This window comes from Anolis carolinensis, chromosome 4, assembly GCF_035594765.1.
Source record: "Anolis carolinensis isolate JA03-04 chromosome 4, rAnoCar3.1.pri, whole genome shotgun sequence".
In the NCBI taxonomy this organism is placed as follows: Eukaryota; Metazoa; Chordata; class Lepidosauria; order Squamata; family Dactyloidae; genus Anolis; species Anolis carolinensis.
The window spans coordinates 55,253,563-55,272,117 of NC_085844.1; the positions used below are offsets into that span (position 1 = coordinate 55,253,563).

Below are 18,555 nucleotides of genomic sequence, written 5' to 3' on the forward strand. Positions count from 1 at the left end.
TTTGCCATTAGTCACCATCATGTTCATGGTTTACTTAATTTGCATGTCACAACATAGCCTTGAATAACACTTTTGCCGGATCAGCCTGGAGTCAATTTTGTGACATGTAAGAAAATGGTAAGACAGAATTCCACAAAATCTTATCTTTAAAATGTGGTTAATCATTCTCAGAAGTGATCTCCCACTTGGCTGCTTTATGTTATGCATAAGCTAGCAGTAAAATCAGTATTTGATTCACATCAAACTGTGACTTCCTTTATTTGCACAAGTGTTATCTGAAGTTGATCTGCAATTAGACTAGTTGAGGGATCCACCGTTCTGTTATTTTTGAGGGCTATCCACCAACAATTGACATGTAAAACATGATCTACAAACCAAGATGTAATTATAAAATGACTTGCTTTAATCACCAGAAAAATAACAGGATATAGAAATTATACACTGTAAAAAAATTAATTATGGGTAAAGCTGAATAAATGAGGGATGCCCATGGTCAGGAAAACAAGCAATTTAAAACAGATAATGACAATAGAACATACGGATGTTTTTATAATATCTAGTGCTCATTTTCAACAAAAATAAAAGATTTATTTTATTATATCCAAAAATGTGTAATGAACTAAATTTATATCTTCAAGTAGGACTATGTGAGGTCCTAAAGCGAAGCAAAAACTAATCAATTTAAATAAATTCATTTGGCTCTCAGGAAGGTGTCCATAAATTTTCCTGAATTTAATAACAGTAAAAAAGACGTTGCAAGTTAATATGTATTTTTCCCATCTAGGAATTGTGGTTTTGAAGGGAAAGATCAGTATTAATTTTTGATAGGTACTTAATACAAATACTCTATAAAATTTATTGTAGACGTTCAGTGAGCTTGATTAGTTGTAGTTCACACTGCTTTTAACAGCATATGTTTTTGAACTGGAAATCAGGTGTTCAGCAAGGCATGATAATTGGTTTCTTTGTTCATTTGAAAGAAATTCAGGTTGTTTACATGTGAAGGGACTAAAAGATTTCATTAAACAGAAGACAGAGTACTTTTCCCCCAACAAAGATTATTAAAAGCTAAGTCCATTCCTCTCTGTGAGAGGAATATTGCTAAAAGCACTTCATTAGCTAATTTTTGCCCACGTCACATGTTAATTAAATATGAAGAGAAATCCTATTGGTAAATCCTTCTAATTCAGTTTGAAGGTACTTTTTATGTATTCCAGCTGACCCTGATTTTTCAGTAAGATGAAATCTTTTTAGGGTTTTCACGCAGAGGCCATTAACTTTTCTTCCTGTCTCTTGTCGAATTGATGTAGGTCATAGTGATTACGGTTATCAGCAACCGTCGTATCCTGAACAAGGCTACGATAGGCCTTATGAGGATTCCTCCCAACATTACTACGAAGGAGGTATCTATATACCTTCACACACACATGCGCACAAACATTCCTTTCCTCTCCCCTTCCACAAAGGAACAAACATTCTTGCACAACATGACTTGTTTCCTGCCCATGCAAAGCTCTTGTAGACTTATTAGTTGCTGGCTGTTGAAAATTGCAGGGAACTTAAAGCATTCAGATTAGTTTCATGCAAACATCTAAACTTATAACCTTAAATTTGTCACTTCTAACAGCAGTAAAATGACTAAAACACTATCATCATTTTTCCAACTGTCTTTTATTTAAACATAAACCCACTGATCCAGTTATATATTTTGTGTGCACATAAACATATAAATATAGTGCCATTAGGAAACAGCTTGCTGATTTGTGTAGCTAGTCTGTGCTATGTAGCTGTCTTTAATTTTGTCCTTTTTTCCATTTAGCATAGTCATGGCCTTTTCAAGTCATGGCATCATGTTCCAGTAAACTTAATGCTCATTTGGCAGAGATGCTGAAAATGCTGCAGTTTAGCCTTGCAAACTTTGGCTTTAACTGCAAATTGATTGGCTCAATTCCTCCTGTTTTGGTTTGTTTTTTCTCTGTTTTGTTCTGTTTTGGAGATCAAGACTGCATTTATATTGTGTTTTTGTGGTGTTCACTGTGCATCTTAAAACAGAAAAGAGCCAAACAAGAGAAAGTGTCTTCAATTTCTTTTGTTTAACTTCATATTTCAGGAAATTCGCAATATGCCCAACAACAAGAGGCATACCAAGCACCACCGCAGCAACAAGGCTATCAGCAGCAGCAGTATCCAGGTCAGCAAGGTTATCCTGGACAACAGCAAGGCTATGGTAAGGAAGGAATGCTATATTCCTTCTTAAAATAGATAGATAGATAGATAACAGTAATGATTACTTTTCTCAGTCCAGTTGGTCTTCATACTTCTCTTTTGACCTTGAAATGTTTGTATAAAATAGCACTTTTAGTTCAACAGAGCAATTGTGTATGTAGGAAGATGCTGAACTTTCAAATCAAGAAGCAATGTAGAGTATAATGAATAAATACAGATTTATTCTTGGGTTATTAAGTCACTTGAAATTGGAAATGATTAACATTTTTTCTTTAGGATTATCTATTTATTTATTTATTTATTTACAGTATTTATAGTCCGCTCTTCTCACCCCGAAGGGGACTCAGGGTGGATCACATTATACACACATAGGGCAAACAATCAATGCCCATAAGCACATCAAACAGAGACCGAGACAGACAGACGCAGAGGCAAATTAACCTTCTCCTGGGGGGATGTTTGATTCTGGCCACAGGGGGGAGCAGCTGCTTCATCATCCACTCTGACGGCACTTCCTCATTCCAGGTCGTAAATTAGTTAACCTTGCCTCCCCACTTTTTTTTTATAAGTGGTACCTTATTTCCTACTTGATAGATGCAACTATCTTTTGGGTTGCTAGGTCAGCAACGAGCAGGGACTATTTTTTATTTTTAATTGACGGGTGCTCACCCCGTCACGGGCTGGCCTCGAACTCATGACCTCATGGTCAGAGTGAATTATTGCAGCTGCTCAACAGCCTGCGCCACAGCCTGGCCCCAAGGATTAGAGTCTATATTAGCATTACTTCCAGTTTCTCAGAATTAAAAGCCATTTTTAAAGATATATCCAGGGTTCAAGGAGATAAGTTGCCAACCCCAAGGATGTGTTCAGCCAGATAACAAAAGAAATAGCAAACAAGAGTTGGTTTTATAGCACAGGGATTGGAATTTTGTAGGAAATACTTTCAGCATTGGAATAAGTTGTGAAAGACTAACATAAGAGAGTTTATCAGGGTGTGTGTTCATTCAAACGTTTGGCTTCAGGAAAAAAATGTCCTCTGATTGGGACATTTCTATAGAATGTTTTGGAATTTCAGCTAGTAGCTAGGTAAAATGGAAAACTTTGTGTGGGAATTTGCTGTCTAGTAAACCACTATCAGACATAATATTTGTGGTTTATCATTGCACTTCAAAATTTAACTTTGGTCTTGCATGACTGCCCTTTGCCTCTCATTTATAATTGCATGAAGAAGGTTGTAGAATATCCTGCGTGTATTATGTCTCAGTTTGGGGACAGTAGTTAGATACAGTGGTTAATTCAAGAAAACCAGAGTGAAAGCATGATCCTAATTTGGTCAATATCAAAAGGTTAAATTAATCAGTGACCTCCAATTCCGACATAATAGAGAATGTTGGTTAGTTGATTAGTTTAGAAGTGGAAATGGATATCTAGGGAGAAAGGGAAGGAAATGGTAATGTCAAACTGTGCCATAGCAGGTTTTATACAGTGTAGTTCTTATAGAAGGGCATTCCTGTATGGGAAATTTCCTTTGCCCTCCTTGCCAAAGCAGTTTAAAGCATTTCCAAATGTTAGTGTAGTCTCAGGGAAAGACAGGATAAATGTTATGGATCTACGGTTTGATGGAATTAAAGGGAAAACCAGGCAAAGGTAACTTGCATGAGCTGAGCTCCCATTTGGACAAATCGTCTTGCCATGTCCCTGTTCAAAGATGTGAACATATTTGGTGCTTTTTATACTGCTCCCTGATATGAATCAATGGTAATAATGAAGAAAAAAATGGCTAATTTAGTAACATGAAAAATATTTAAAGTTTCTTGGAATAGAAGTTGTTCTGAAAAAAGCCAATAGCACCTTGAGTTAAAGTTAAGTTGTATTTGTACCTTGGTCATTGAATATTTCCAGAGGACCAAAGACTTCACAAGTTGCTTCTGTCTGGTGAATGGATCTTTCATCTTTTGTTTCTTGAGCTTCATTTTCCTCTCTTCCTACAATTGTAAATGCCAGTGCATTTTTTAAACAGATTGGACTCCAAAAGAAGTTCTAAAGTAACTTTAGTGTCTGTTGTTCAAAGTAAAAAAAAGTTGAAACATTCACAAAGCATGGATACTGGATTTTAGAGTTTTTTTATTAACTTCCAGCGAGTTGGAATGCATCAGGATACAGTGATAAACCAACTAAAATGATGTCCTCCAAAACACAAGTCAGACAAAGGGATCAAGTTCTGCACCTGTATGGTGCAGTGTGTTAAACCCTTGTGCTGGCAGGACTGATAACTTGAAGGTTGGGTTGCTGATCTGAAGGTTGCCAGTTTGAATCCAACCTGGAGAGAACTCAGATGAGCTCCCAGCCCCATGCGGGGACATGAGAGAAGCCTCACACAAGGATGGTAAAAACATCAAAACATCTGGGCGTCCCCTAGGCAATGTCCTTGCAGACACCCAATTCTCTTACACCAGGAGCGACTTGCAGTTTCTCAAGTCGCTCCTGACACGAAAAGAAAAGTTTCTTCACTTGCTTGACAAGGTTTGTTTTGAATTTGGCTAATACTCTTTTTTAAGCTTGATTTTAGTCTTACAAATACAATTCCTGGCTTCTGAATTACAAGCTAGGAAATATGGAATGTTTAGACAGGGGATAGAGCCCTAGTTGGAATTTTGGAGCTGACAAGACATTCAAATTGGTTTTCAAGCAGTTTCTTAAAGACATTTGCTCTTGAGGAATCTTTTTCTTAATAGTACTATGTCTGAGAAAAGGTTGTTAAACTGATGTCCTGAACCAATATAATCAGCAGGCAGCATTATCTATGTGGGGCAAAGAGCATGTGAATTGTATAATAAGATGACAAATGTATTGCTTTGTGCATCCACTGTATTGTCTCATAAATCCATGACCTAAGCATACTTCCAAATCAATTTTATTTTCATAAATAGGCTTGGTTATATGTGAGAATTTCCCTACTCTTTTTAGATATGTATAGCTTTTTTAAATTCAAATTGGATTTCACAAACCTATTACAGGAAATTTCAAATATGTCAACTAATTCCTAGTAGCTATGTTTTAGTGTTTCCCCTTTAATTTTAGAAGAAAGATGATACCATCAAGCAAGTGTGCTGCTTGGAAAGGGAGAGTTAAAGAGTTATTTTACTTACTTCTAAAATGCATACAAATACACACTGCCTGCCTTCCAGAAGGCAAAAAACAACAGTTAATTTACCAAATTTGAGTATTAGAAAAATATGGTAATTATAATTTGTCCTTGTTAAAGCCAAGGCTTTGAACTATGAACTCTGTTTTAAAAAGTGATCCCATTTGTAAAGCAAGAGAGGTAAGTATTCTGGATTTCAGGCTGGTTGTATGTTTTCCGGGCTATATGGCCATGTTCCAGAAGTATTCTCTCCTGACGTTTTGCCCACATCTATGGCAGGCATCCTCTGAGGATGCCTGCCATAGATGTGGGCAAAACGTCAGGAGAGAATACTTATGGAACATGGACATACAGCCCAGAAAACATACAACCACCCTGTGATTCCGGCCATGAAAGCCTTCGACAACATATTCTGGTTTTGTTTTAAAAGTACTGTAGTATAAATGTCTTCTTCTTCAGGGAGGGGGTATTGGTTCTATTATATATTATTTATTTATATCTGATTTTGTTGCTTTAATGTTTGATTTGCTGAAATATACATTCATAAATATTTCAGGTCCATCACAAAGTGCCCCAGGACCTCAGTATTCCAATTATCCTCAAGGACAAGGCCAACAGTATGGAGGGTATAGACCTGCACAGCCTGGGCCCCCACAGCCACCACAACAGAGGCCTTATGGATATGATCAGGTACCTTTTTGAATGTTAGTTTCTAGTATTCTAGTTTGTGAGTTTTTGAATTTTGTATACATACTTTAAATTGTTGATTTTAGCCGGTTCTTGTAAGCCGCTCCGAGCCTTAGGGGAGTGGCGGCATATAAGTTTGGAAAATAAATAAATAAATAAATAAAATACTTATAGACATAGAATGCACTGTTTGCTTTCGTCTACAACTCTTACAATCCTTTAAGCAGCATCCATTTGACAAAATCAGCATATACATCTGGTTATAGATACTCATATCTAACAGCCAAAAATATGAAATAAAGAGAACCAGGCATCAAATATGTGTATCCTATGGTTTCAGTTTTTGGATACTTTAGTATATCGATTTGCTTATAAACAGTTGTTGAGAGATAAAGCAAAAACCAGTGATATTCCAGGGCTATTCTGATAATATTAGTGTTTACTGAGTTTTTTCAGCTCCACCCCTATCCTTGCGACTAGAGTAGTAAGGCTGGGTGCCTAGTTTCTGCTAGTCGGATCCTGAAATGAAAAGTATACAGTGCCGAGGTCTCCTTTTCTGACCACAGCTCATACATGTACTAATGCACATTTTGGACATTCAGGCCCACTAAAAGTCAAGCCACTATATTGTATGCTGAGCTTCTCAACTGGAGGGATGGCAGTGTAATAGTGGAATTGTATATGAACTCTGATTGTCCTTTGTAGCAATACCTTATGGCAACAGGGAGAAGGCTCACATCTACATACAGTAAAGTCTCGCTTATCCAACGTAAACGGGCCGGCAGAATGTTGGATAAGTGAATATGTTGGATAATAAGGAGAGATTAAGGAAAAGCCTATTAAACATCAAATTAGGTTATGATTTTACAAATTAAGCACCAAAACATCATGTTATACTTAAGGATTATTTTACACTGCTTGGTGCATTATTTTCTTCTCTAAATTTGGAAATGGAACTGATTATTCAGTGAAATATTTTTTTAGAGGTGTAACCGATCGGTCTGTTATAGCAAAGGTCAGGAAAAAATCTCTGTTGCATTAAACAATAGTGGTTTTATAATGATTTGGCTTTTGCATAAAATCTGATTAAATAGATACCTGGGTCAAAAAAATCCTTGTTTTTAAACGCACCACAAAACATTGTACAGCTTATTACCGCTTCAACAGATTAGTGGTTTTATATACTAGTTGTTCTATTAGTAGTTACACAAGTGCTAACAACAATTCTGGTATTTTTTTCACTACTGGAATGTTAGATCTAACATAAAGTAAATTCAGAAGAGGGCAGATTTTTGTATATTGAAATATTTGGACTCCGGAACTTAAAAGTATTATATCTAGTGGTGTATTTCTCCTGGATCCCATTCCTCCCACACAATTGGGATCTTCCTACCTGCAGTCCCATATGCATCTTGTTCCATAGGGCTGGGAAGTACTCTTGGGCAGGTGTTTGGTTCCACAGAGGGCTACAACAGGAAATAGATCAATTCCACTCACTTGGGATATGAAAAATATTATAGGCTGCTTAACAATATTATTTTGAAAGACGGTTGTAATTGTGGGAATTTCTTTTATATTTTTATAATTATAATAATCATCATAACTTTATTTTTATACCCTGCAAACTATCTCCCCGAAGGGACTCGGGGGGTGGCTTACAATCGGGACCAAGCCCAGGACATACAAAAAAATACAGCAACTAAAACACAGTTAAAAACATAATAGCATATAAACAATCCAATTAAAACAATTAAAAACATAGCAGGGTATAAAATCTTTATTAAAAGTAAAATGAACCAAACTTAGCAAACAGAACCAGGACTAGGGCATGATTAGACTAGAGAGGGCTGGGCATAGACTTGCGCAAAAGCAGAATATAGGACCAGGGCTAGGATAAAGTGCTGAGTACAACCTTATTGGTAAATAGCGGTGGGCATTCATGAACAAGGACTAACAATTTTCAAAAGCACACTGGAACATCCAGGTTTTCAATAGTAGTAGTAGTAGTAGTAGTAGTAGTAGTAATAATAATAATAATAATAATAATAATAATAATAATAATAATAATAATAATAAAAACAGTCATCAAAAACATCATAGAACAAGTTGAACATAGTAAACATAATAAAACAACATCATAAGACAAAACCCAAAACAGTTCAATTAAAATGGATAAAGTTACAAATCCAATCAATATTTTCCATCAAGGAATCAAATACCACTAATCAGGGCTTTGAGGTAGACATGGCCAATCATAAGGAATAGGTAAAGACTTGTACATCAGAGTATCATAGGACCAGGGAGTGAATAGAATGCAGAGCAGGATCAGCAGGATTTTTTATCCTACCTTTTTATGGATAATTAAAGACATTTTGCATTCTAAAAACCATGACCAGGATTCAGATATGTTCTATACTTCTGAGAGATTTGGGATTTAGTTTCCTAACAGCAACCCCTAAAAACACATGACAAACAGCTTTTAAAACTGAAGTTTTCAGAAGCAGTCTCAGATTTTGCAGGTGGACCTCCAGTTCACTAGGGGAGTAATTAACATGTATCTTTATAATATGAATCATCATATATGAATTTCAGTATTTTCCATTGGGGCTGTGGAAATCTAAAGGTCTTGTAAAGGTATGCATATAATAATGAAGCTTATCCTTTTTTTAATGTACATTTTTTTAAAAAAAATACTGTTTATTTGTCTTAGAAAATATGATTTAGCCCTTAATCTTAATATTTGGTATTATTACCACATAAAGGTATATAAATGCTGACTTCCAGAGTAGGTTTTTGCAGTATGTTGTAAATATTAGTTTAGAATACAGTTACTACATTGATGTTGGGTAAGCAATAGGGTTGTAGCTTACCAGTAGTTCTAGTCAGCTCTTCAAGACAATGTACGAGGGCACAAATTGTATAGAGGCTGTACTCTTTAATGAGAATTATTTATTTATTTATTATATTTCTGCCCCGTCTTTCTCCACAGCTGGACCCAAAACAGTTTACAGCCTATAAAACACACAATATCAACAATAAAACATAAAATGTAAAAGTTACAACATACTAAAATACATATAGAATAAAAACCTCCCCTTCAATAAATAGTGGTAAACCTTAAAACTCAACCCATTCCTATAGCAAATGTCTTAGTTAAAGGCCTTCTTGAAATGAAAGGTCTTTACCTCCTTCCTGAAGCTTAGGAGGAATAGGGCTGATATTAGTTCCTCCGGGAGAGAGTTCCACAATGCTGGAGCTGCCCCTGAGAAGGAGCCTTCTATCGTTTTGCATAAACGCATTTTCGAACGGGACTGAGTGGAAATTAGGGTCTCCTCGCTGGACCTCAAGTCTCAAACAGGAGTGTAAAGGGGGACACGGTGTTCCAGGTAGATTGGATTGAAGCCACATAGGGCTTTATAGATGAAAACCAACACCTTGAATTGGGCCTGGAAATGGATAGGCAGCCAGTGGAGCTGTCTCAGGAGCTGTGTAGTGTGCTCCCTGATAACAGGTCCCGTTACCACCCTGGCTGCAGATCTTTGTATAACTCGGTCCCCAGTGTGCGAAAGCTGCCATTTTCCTCGCATTGGGCAAAAGGGTCATATACATGTTTTGTTGATGTGATTAGCAACTCAAAGTAGGATTCCTGTTTACTATGGAGTGAATACTAGGTATGTCTTGTTGAATTTGTTTAGACTCTCCCTTTTGGCATTCCGGCACTGTGCAGAATATTCCAAAAAATTGGACAGTTAACATATTTTTCCAGTGTATAGTTTTTGCCTTTAAGAATTATTTTGAACACCTAACTTAGGACTATTGTTAAAACAGACTCATTAACAAGCTTAGGGATAGTGTTCTTACTAAGCTATATTGCATGACATTTCTGTCTGATGAGTTCAGCTACTTTTAATCTAGTATTTGTTTTGTTACATCTTATACTTACATATTTTAATCATAAGCTTTATTTTAATTCCAAACACTTGTAACACTGTCATAAAAGTACAAGATAAAAATTCTGATGTATTCAATAATTACATTGGAAGTTAGAGAGCACTTTTTAGAATTCTAATATTAATTTCCAGTATTGAAGAAAAGTGACAGAGTAACTCATTTGTTGAAGCAAAGAAGTGTATCCTGAGGTATGAAATAAATAAATGCTATAGACTCTAAAAGAAATAAAACTTCAAGAATGTGTATAATCTTGATGACTGCCAGATTTAAGACCTACATGTTGGTTTTATTTGGGGAAAATAAGGAAACCACATTCTATTTACTCTTTCTATTCATTTGTAGGGGCAGTATGGAAACTATCAACAATGAAAAAATATATTCAGTACCACAACCAGTACCAGTTAGCCGCTGTATGGTTACTTCAGCACTGTGGATATCACCTTTTGAAGATAATCTTCAATTCAGTCTAGTTTTGGAAACAAGACAATAATGCCACATGGTTGATAAATGGCTGTTTTGCAGTAGATTGCTTTTCTGCGTTAGTTATACACAAAAGTGATAATCCTTTAAAAATATTTTTGCATCTGTACTCTAGATGGCAATATTGGACAGAAAATACACTCACAAACAATTTTGCAGTGAGCTTAGAATCGGATATCAAACAAACTGTTACAGACTGAAATGTGTGAACAGCATTGTATGTTTATGAAGGTTAAGGGAATTTAATATTTTTCCACAGATTCTTTTGTAAGGGGAAAGGGGGAATTTTTACAGCAGCAATATTTTATATATTATGTTTTTTTCCTATGGAATATGCAAGGTAGTACACTACACAAGGTCATAAACCCATATAGATAGGGAACATAGATTGGGATAGGATGAATTCTTCATTGTATTGGTCTTGATGTTATATGAAAAAGAGAGTTGCCCACCATACATTTTTGACAGATGTTTATACGAAGAATTTGTATCTCGACTGTTTGAATGAAAATATGATCATGGACAATAAAAGTCTAGTCTAGTCTAAAGAATTAATTTTGAAATTCTTTGTGTGAAGCTGTTTTATCAAAATGGTTTCTAGCAGTGGCAATTTTCTGTATTTTTGGTAATTGAATTTGTAACGGTCTTGTAATGCTTCCACATAACTCAAACTGTGATCTTTTTCTGATTGCAGTTACAAGGAATTTAAAAAAGCATTCATTTAACCTGGCATACATATACAAAGTATTTAAAAACAAGTTATAGATAGGTTAACACATATTTTATTTCATAAGTGTATTTAACTTTTAGTAGCATAATTTCTATGTAACAAAAATAGTTATAGAAGCTTTTGTAAAACTCTTTGTCTAAACACCGGGGGATAATATCTTTAAGTAAGGAGGCATTTGTTGTGTGTGTCCATGTTTGTACCGGTTAGTATGAGACCAAGGGCAAATTTTAGTGCAGTTTTTTTAAAATGCCAAAATCTGTTGTGAACCATATTAATGCTTACAGCATTGCCTGTGAGGGAGCCACTATCTGAATCAGCATTAGAACCATGGAAGACACAACCGTTCAAGACCATCCTGCTATTGAATACTGTGTTGCACACAATACATGTTTTTAAACAGTGTTGGTAAATATTTAAAAGGATATAACTAAATTTAGCTCAAGACTTATGTCTGTTTATTATGTGTTGTTATATTTTTAATGGGAATAGCTGAACCTGAATTAATAAGACGGCAAAAGTCACATTCCTCCATGATTTTGAATGGAGAATGAATTTCTTTTTTATGTTAGTTGAATATTAAGATCAAGTTCTCAAATTGAAAATGTGAGGAGGATTGGTATGACTGAAGCACTTCTAGGTTCTGTGCCAATTTTCCACCACTGTGTACTACATTGCTATTTAAAACTGTATTCCATCAACTAACAGAAGAATAAATTATTTGTGATTTTAATTTTCTCTTGCTCTTTTAAATTAGATTGCTATTGTGTTGGTATTTCATTTGGATGCTTGTTTTGTTGTGGCTGATCCAGAGTATTCAAATTGTATTTGTGTTTTAGAACTTTATCAAAATTCTCTTGCCTTAACCACGTTAATTAGAATTAACTGTTCAGTAATCAGCATGTTGTTTTATATGAAGGCTGTTTGTTACACAACTCTTTCTGAAAATGATTGTCCATGAGGCTAATCAGGATGACTGAATTAGATAAATGAGTTGAGACAAAAAATGTGCAGAACTCAACCTACTACAGATATGTTATCTCATTTAAAATAAGCTCAGCTGACATTAAGAAATAATTTATCTTTCCAGATGATCTTCTGTTGTCTTATTCCCATTTTTAATGGAAACTAAAATTGCAGTTTTAATAAGCAGAATTTCCTCTAGGGTTTCTCTCCTAGGGAATTGTGTGTTTTCAAGGTTTAATTGTTTTATAACGGTCCTATTTCATAAAAGTTTTTAATTGGTGGTGACAGACATTACCTTATTCCTCTGATATTGTCTTAAAACAACAAATTAGAACACAGATCCCTTTTGATTATTTGCACTTTGTTTAATGTATTCTGAAACCTACACAAAGGAAAACCCCAAAACAATGGGTTAAATTCTACATTATTTCTACTGAATCCAATGAAATGTAACTCAGTTGTGACGAACTCCCATTAATTTAATTGGGTGTACTCTAGGTAAATAAATATGGATTCCAAACAGAGAATACCATAACATTGTAATAGTATGATGCCCTATATCCCAAAAATGGCTATGCCTCGTAAATGTAAAACAGGAATTTTGAGGAGAAAATGAAAGATCTACGATGTTGTACTTTCTTACATGAGTGATTGCTCATCTTGAGCTTTTTACACAATAAAGACAATTAATGGCAATGATTAATATAGCAATTATATTCAAAGAAAATTATGAAATTTGCCTCTATAAATCTTTATAGCCAAAATAAAGATTTGTGTTCTTGTTTTCAGTTTTCTCCAACGATAGCATTAATGGGAAAATTTGTAGAACATGTTAGTGTACTGCTGATCTGTGTCATGATTTCGTTTTTCACATGACCTCCACAATTTGGGTTGTAGACCTATCATAAGGTATTAGCAGCTTTCACAACTCTATTGCTTCCCTGGAAAATATGCCAACCACTTTGTCAGTGAACAAATGGTCATTCAGCAGCTTGTCTGAACACATGTTTATTTTTGCCCACTGTGGAGCAAGGAAGAATAATAATACCGAGCTGAAGCACATTTCTGAAGAAGTTAAGAGATGGCAGTTTGTTAGAAGGTCAAGGTAGGGACAGTAAACACAAAGAGCATATACTGGATGTGGTGATATCATCTGGTCAAATTATGAGTTATTACCTTGTGATGGAATTATGCTGGCTATGAAGCAGTGACTATGAGCCATCTATGATAGGACCGATTCCTCATCATAAAATTATTCTGGATCCACTGAATAAAACCTTCAGAAACATCTTTTCCAAAGGCTCCAAAATTCCAGTCTTCTAGTTGTTTAGTATCCTAGACTATAGCCCTCTTGTAGCCATCAAGCAGCAGCACACAGGTTTTGTTCAAGAATGACGATAGTTCTTACAGGTTCTTCATTGTAAAGATTTAGACTTTGTACAGGCAACTTTCTCCTTGTAAGTGACGACAATTCACTTGCCACTTCAGCAGCACAGATTTCAATTTTTAAAAAAAACAAGAACATGTACTTGATTTTACTTGAAATTACACAAGTAAATACTGTATTTTTACAGCTATCAAGAAACATTCTAGAATTTTTGATGAGCAAATGGATCATAGGGAGAGAAATGGATGCAGGTATACATAATGAGCACATACCACGTATGTATTGATATGAAACGTTTGGAGATTTGAATTTGACGAGTTAATTTCTCCATAAGTGAGTTTGTCCATACTCTGTTGGGCCGTTTTGAAGATAAATTCCAGTGTTCATCAATCCTAGCCATCAGCAAAAATTTTAAGTCATTATGTTTTAGTTTTTTATTCCTTTCCATGGAAATGAAGAGTAGAAAGTGCCATACAAAAATAGATTCTTCATTCTGCATATGAATTCTAACACATCTAGGATGTTTCAGCTGAAAAGCAATAGAGCCACATATAAATAAAGGAGCTGGGATTGCTCAGATCTCAGCCTTGAGGGAAAGAACATTGGTGATCTTTTGAAAAGTATTTTGCATTCATCACAGATTTGACAAGTAAAGATCCAATTCCCCATGGCAGCACCAATGATTTTGGAGCATTATTGCTGTTCTTAACATGGATGTTCTCCCAAGACTCAAATAGATGTCTCCCTCCACAAACTGCATTGGAGAAAACAGTAAATCCAAGGCCACCTTTTGCTCAATATGTGAGTAATGAGACAGCTGTTCAAATGAATTCTTGCCCCATTGTTTTCTGTGGGACTAAAGCATAACCAGCTTTCTTTGACTACTGCCTCTTTCCTTTCTAGGCCCACTAGTGTGGAATAACTAGAATTACATAATCTGATTTAGTAGCAACATTGACACCACTGCTTAGAACATTTATTTTGTACTGCGTGAAGAAGAGTTACAAGGGAAAAAAACAAGACGAGTGCAGTCTGATCAGATTATTATAACATGCACTTTTGTAGGCAACCAGGTGACAATCAGTTAGTTCTGGATCGAAACCATCCTCTGCTACCAAGAAGGAGGTGAAGGATGGTGAATTTTTTGGATTTCACTCTGCTACCTATCATCTCCGCTGACAGTGGGTTATGGGCCCAGCACGCTTCCGCTGCGCAGTGGATGGAGATGCTGATGGCTGGTGAGCTTTCAGCAACTGTGCGGCCGTGAGAGGGATTCCAGAGACGGAGGGGACCTGAAAGAGAGCTCCAGTGAAGCTGCAGGAGAAGATTGTGACCGCCTGAGTCTGCACTTGAGTAAGTGGCAGTACGGCTTAATCTCGGGGACCGAGGGTCATGGAGGCAGCTGATTCACCGGGAGCTTGGGGTGTTGAATCTTGATGGCTGAGATGGCTGGAAAAAGCTTCATTTCCAGCATGGAAAAGCTATCTGACGAAAATTATGCTTAGTGGTCAGTAATGATGCGGTCTTTACTCGAAGCAGAGGATTTGCATAATACCCTCGATGGAACAGATCAAAATGCTCAGCACAGGAGGAAAGCCAAAGCATATTTGATACTGTGCCTTCAACCAAACCAACTTGTCCATGTGAGAAACAAGGACACTCCTGAGGAGATATGGCAAGCTTTAAGAGATGTCCATCAAAGGGAGACTTGCATGTCTCAGATGATTTGGACTAAGAGGCTGTTTTCAGCAAAGCTTGTTCAGGGCCAGGATGTCAGAATGCATTTGGACAATCTAAAGCAATTATTGATTGGAGCTGAGGAGAGGCCTACAATATTCTGAAGCACAGAAGTGTTATCTGGTGCTGTGCAGCTTGTCTGAGGATTGGGACTTTCTGGTACATTCTTTCCAGAATGTGAGAGTCCAGGATTTAACTTTGGATTCAGTTTGCGGGAGAATCCAAGAAGTGGACCGGAGGGCATTTGAACAAGCCCAGAAGCAGACAATGGCGCAGTGCGACCAGGAGGGGGTGCAAGTGGCCGGCTTTGGTCCTGATGGTGTTCCTGGGAATCGTGAGGAGGTTGCAGTACATCAGGTCAAAACACGACGTTGTTTTGTCTGCAACAGGCCGGGGCATTTTGCCAGGAGTTGCCCAAACAACAAGGCTAGAAGTTCTCGTGGGAACAGAGGGGCAAGGAATTTGTCAACAACAACTAAGCCCCAAGTGTTTATGGCTGTGGTGAATGGAAGGATCACCGAAAAGAACAAGTGGTATTTGGACTCAGGTTGTACACACCATGTTGTTACAAATCTAAAACTTTTGAAAAACAGAAGGGATGTGTCTGGAACAGCAGTGACTTTGGCTGATGGAACTGAGAGGAAGTTCAACAAATGTGGCACTGTGTTCATCCCTTGCTTGAATGTGGATTGGGAAAATGTACTTTACATCCCAGAATTAAGTTCTAATTTGTTAAGTGTGGCTACCTTAACAGAGAACGGATATAGAGTAATTTTTAGCTGAATCTATTGCTATATTCAGAGAGATGTTGTTTCATAATAATTCCACCAAGGAAGCGGATGTACAGAAAGCTTCAGGTGGAGGGGGTTCTGTTGTTGAAAAGGATATGCAACGAACCATTAAGGAGGAGATGGTTACTCCAGTGAAACATGGGGAAGTACAGACTCCCCAGAAGGGTTAGAAGAGAGGGGGTAAAGGGAAAAAATCACCTAAGCTTGAGAGTGAAGAGCAGGTGACAGAAAAAAGTGAAGATATATCTCTTCTTGAGACCAAGATTGAATCAGTTGATCAGTGGTCTCCAACTTGTCAATTGGCACAGGTGTTGCCAAAGCGCCAGAGATGCAAAAACATTGTGCCCGTTTATTAGTCTGAACGGAAATTGAAATATGTATATATGTTCAGAGAGAGTTAAATCATTTTTGTGAATAATTGTGATGGAAAAGTATGATTATGTAATGAATTGGTTTTAAGAAATTGGATTTTAAGAGAAATTGAAATCCATGGTTAAGCCAGCAGTGGTTGTAATATAGTCTGGCAGCATCAAATTAATCTATGTGGCACAATGAATTAAGTTTTCAGAGGTTGGGAAAACTATTGATTAATGAAGTGAAGCATCAGTGTATTAAGTTATGGTTCTGGCATCGATTGTGTTAATAAAGATGCAAGAAGAGAGTTGATATATTGTGATCAAAACAATTTACATGTGATTGAAAAAGACTGTATGTATACATGTATTATCTTGTGGAAGTTCAAGAGAGATTGATCAAATGTGTAGAGTGTTAAAGTATATGTAGAGAATTGATTTGAACATTTCGGAGGGGAATTGTCAGGGTATTGTGTATTGTGAAATGTTAAAATCAATCTGGATTCAGCAATTATGGAGTTAATGAGAGTCTGCTATGATTGATGTATCACAGGGCCAATGGGGTCAAGTGTGTTTTGACTGGGACTTACTATCTTGTTCCTGTGGAATGTAGAGGGAGTGTGTTTTCCTGTGTAGAGCGGAGAACAGCGATGAGCACTGTGTGTGTGCATGAGTGCTTTCGGCAAAGCACTCATGGAGGAAAGGACTGAATTTGCTCTGTTCTGTAAATAGATCATGTAAATAAAGATAATCAACAGTTGGACTTCGTCTGCTGGAGTGAGTTTGTCCAGTGCTGTTTTCCACACGGGGAAACAGTCTGGAGAGAAGGAGGTGAAGACCGGGATGGTGAATTTTTTGGATTTCACTCTGCTACCCATCATCCCCGCTGACAGAAGTGAACTCATAACTGAGTGAACAAGGAGCAGCCACATCGCTGTGGAATTGGACTCACATACTGAGTAGTCCCATCAATTTTTCAAAATAGCAATAAAGAATGGAAAATTCATGATTTTCAGGGTTGGCTATCAGGAAGCAGCTTTTAACAGATTTCTGTTCTCCCTAAATATCAAATGAAAGTATTGATTTCAGTTAAACTAGCCATGTGTTTCTTTGGGAAACTAACATTTGCGAATTATACAATGCACCAGAACTGTCTTTTGACACCTTATTTAATCTATGTCAAATGAAAAACCTTTGGACACATCCCTTACGTTCTTTATAATATGGAAGTCCTGGCAGTCCTATAAAGGAAAAGATTTACAACCATCAAACAAGGGACATCTGGCAACTCTAGTACTGACATAACAAATCATAATTATGATTTGTCAGGTCTCAGATTGTAAAGAGAACGGTCCTAAATCTGATGTACATTTCAATAGGAAAATTTGTTTTCCTTAGTTTGTAATCTGCAACAAGAAGCTTAAATGCCCATACAATGAGTAAGAATGACAAGGTCCTTGCTGTGCTTGGAATAGCTGAAGTAGGCAAAGCCTGGTCCTCAGAGGTAGGCAAATAAGCTTGGAGTGCAGTTCCCACCATTCTTCAACATTGGCTGGCCTGGCCGATAGGATTATGGGAGCTGGGGCCCCTCGTATCTGGAAAGCTACACTGTCAATCTTTGCTTTGCCTAATGCAGGGGTCCCCAAACTAAGGCCCGGAGGCCGGATGTGGCCCTCCAAGGTCATTTACCTGGCCCCCGCCCTCAGTTTTAGAATATAATATATTGTATATACATATAATATTGATAATAATATTATAATGTAATGCAATATAACACTAATAATAATACCATACAATAGTATTTATTATATATTACTAATAATATTACTAATAATATTACAGTATAGTGGTATAGTTCAATATAGTAATCTATAATGTTAATAGTGTGCTATGCTAATAATATATTGTATGTACATATAATTTGTAAGCCACTCTGAGTCCCCTTTGGGGTGAGAAGGGTGTGATACAAATGTAGTAAATAAATATAGTAAATAAATAAATAAATTTTAGACTTAGGCTCGCCCAAAGTCTGAAATGACTTGAAGGCACACAACAACAACAACAACAACAACAACAATCCTAATTAACTTGACTATCTCATTGGC

At 36.6% G+C, this 18,555-nt stretch overlaps 1 protein-coding gene across 3 annotated transcripts in view; it reads left to right on the forward strand.

The window, feature by feature from the left end:
- Positions 1 to 11,949, forward strand: part of ss18 (SS18 subunit of BAF chromatin remodeling complex) — a 31,135-nt gene extending 19,186 nt beyond the window's left edge. For 2 of the 3 annotated variants that reach the window (XM_008108623.3, XM_008108622.3), the window contains 3 exons: positions 2,111 to 2,227; positions 5,928 to 6,061; positions 10,352 to 11,949. In XM_008108623.3, the coding sequence (XP_008106830.1) occupies positions 2,111 to 2,227; positions 5,928 to 6,061; positions 10,352 to 10,378 (278 nt within the window). In that variant the 3' untranslated portion in view covers positions 10,379 to 11,949. Of the gene's footprint in view, positions 1 to 1,310; positions 1,404 to 2,110; positions 2,228 to 5,927; positions 6,062 to 10,351 lie in introns of all 3 variants that reach the window. The other variant, XM_003219645.4, reaches the window with a different exon arrangement.
- The last annotated feature ends 6,606 nt before the right edge of the window (positions 11,950 to 18,555 follow it).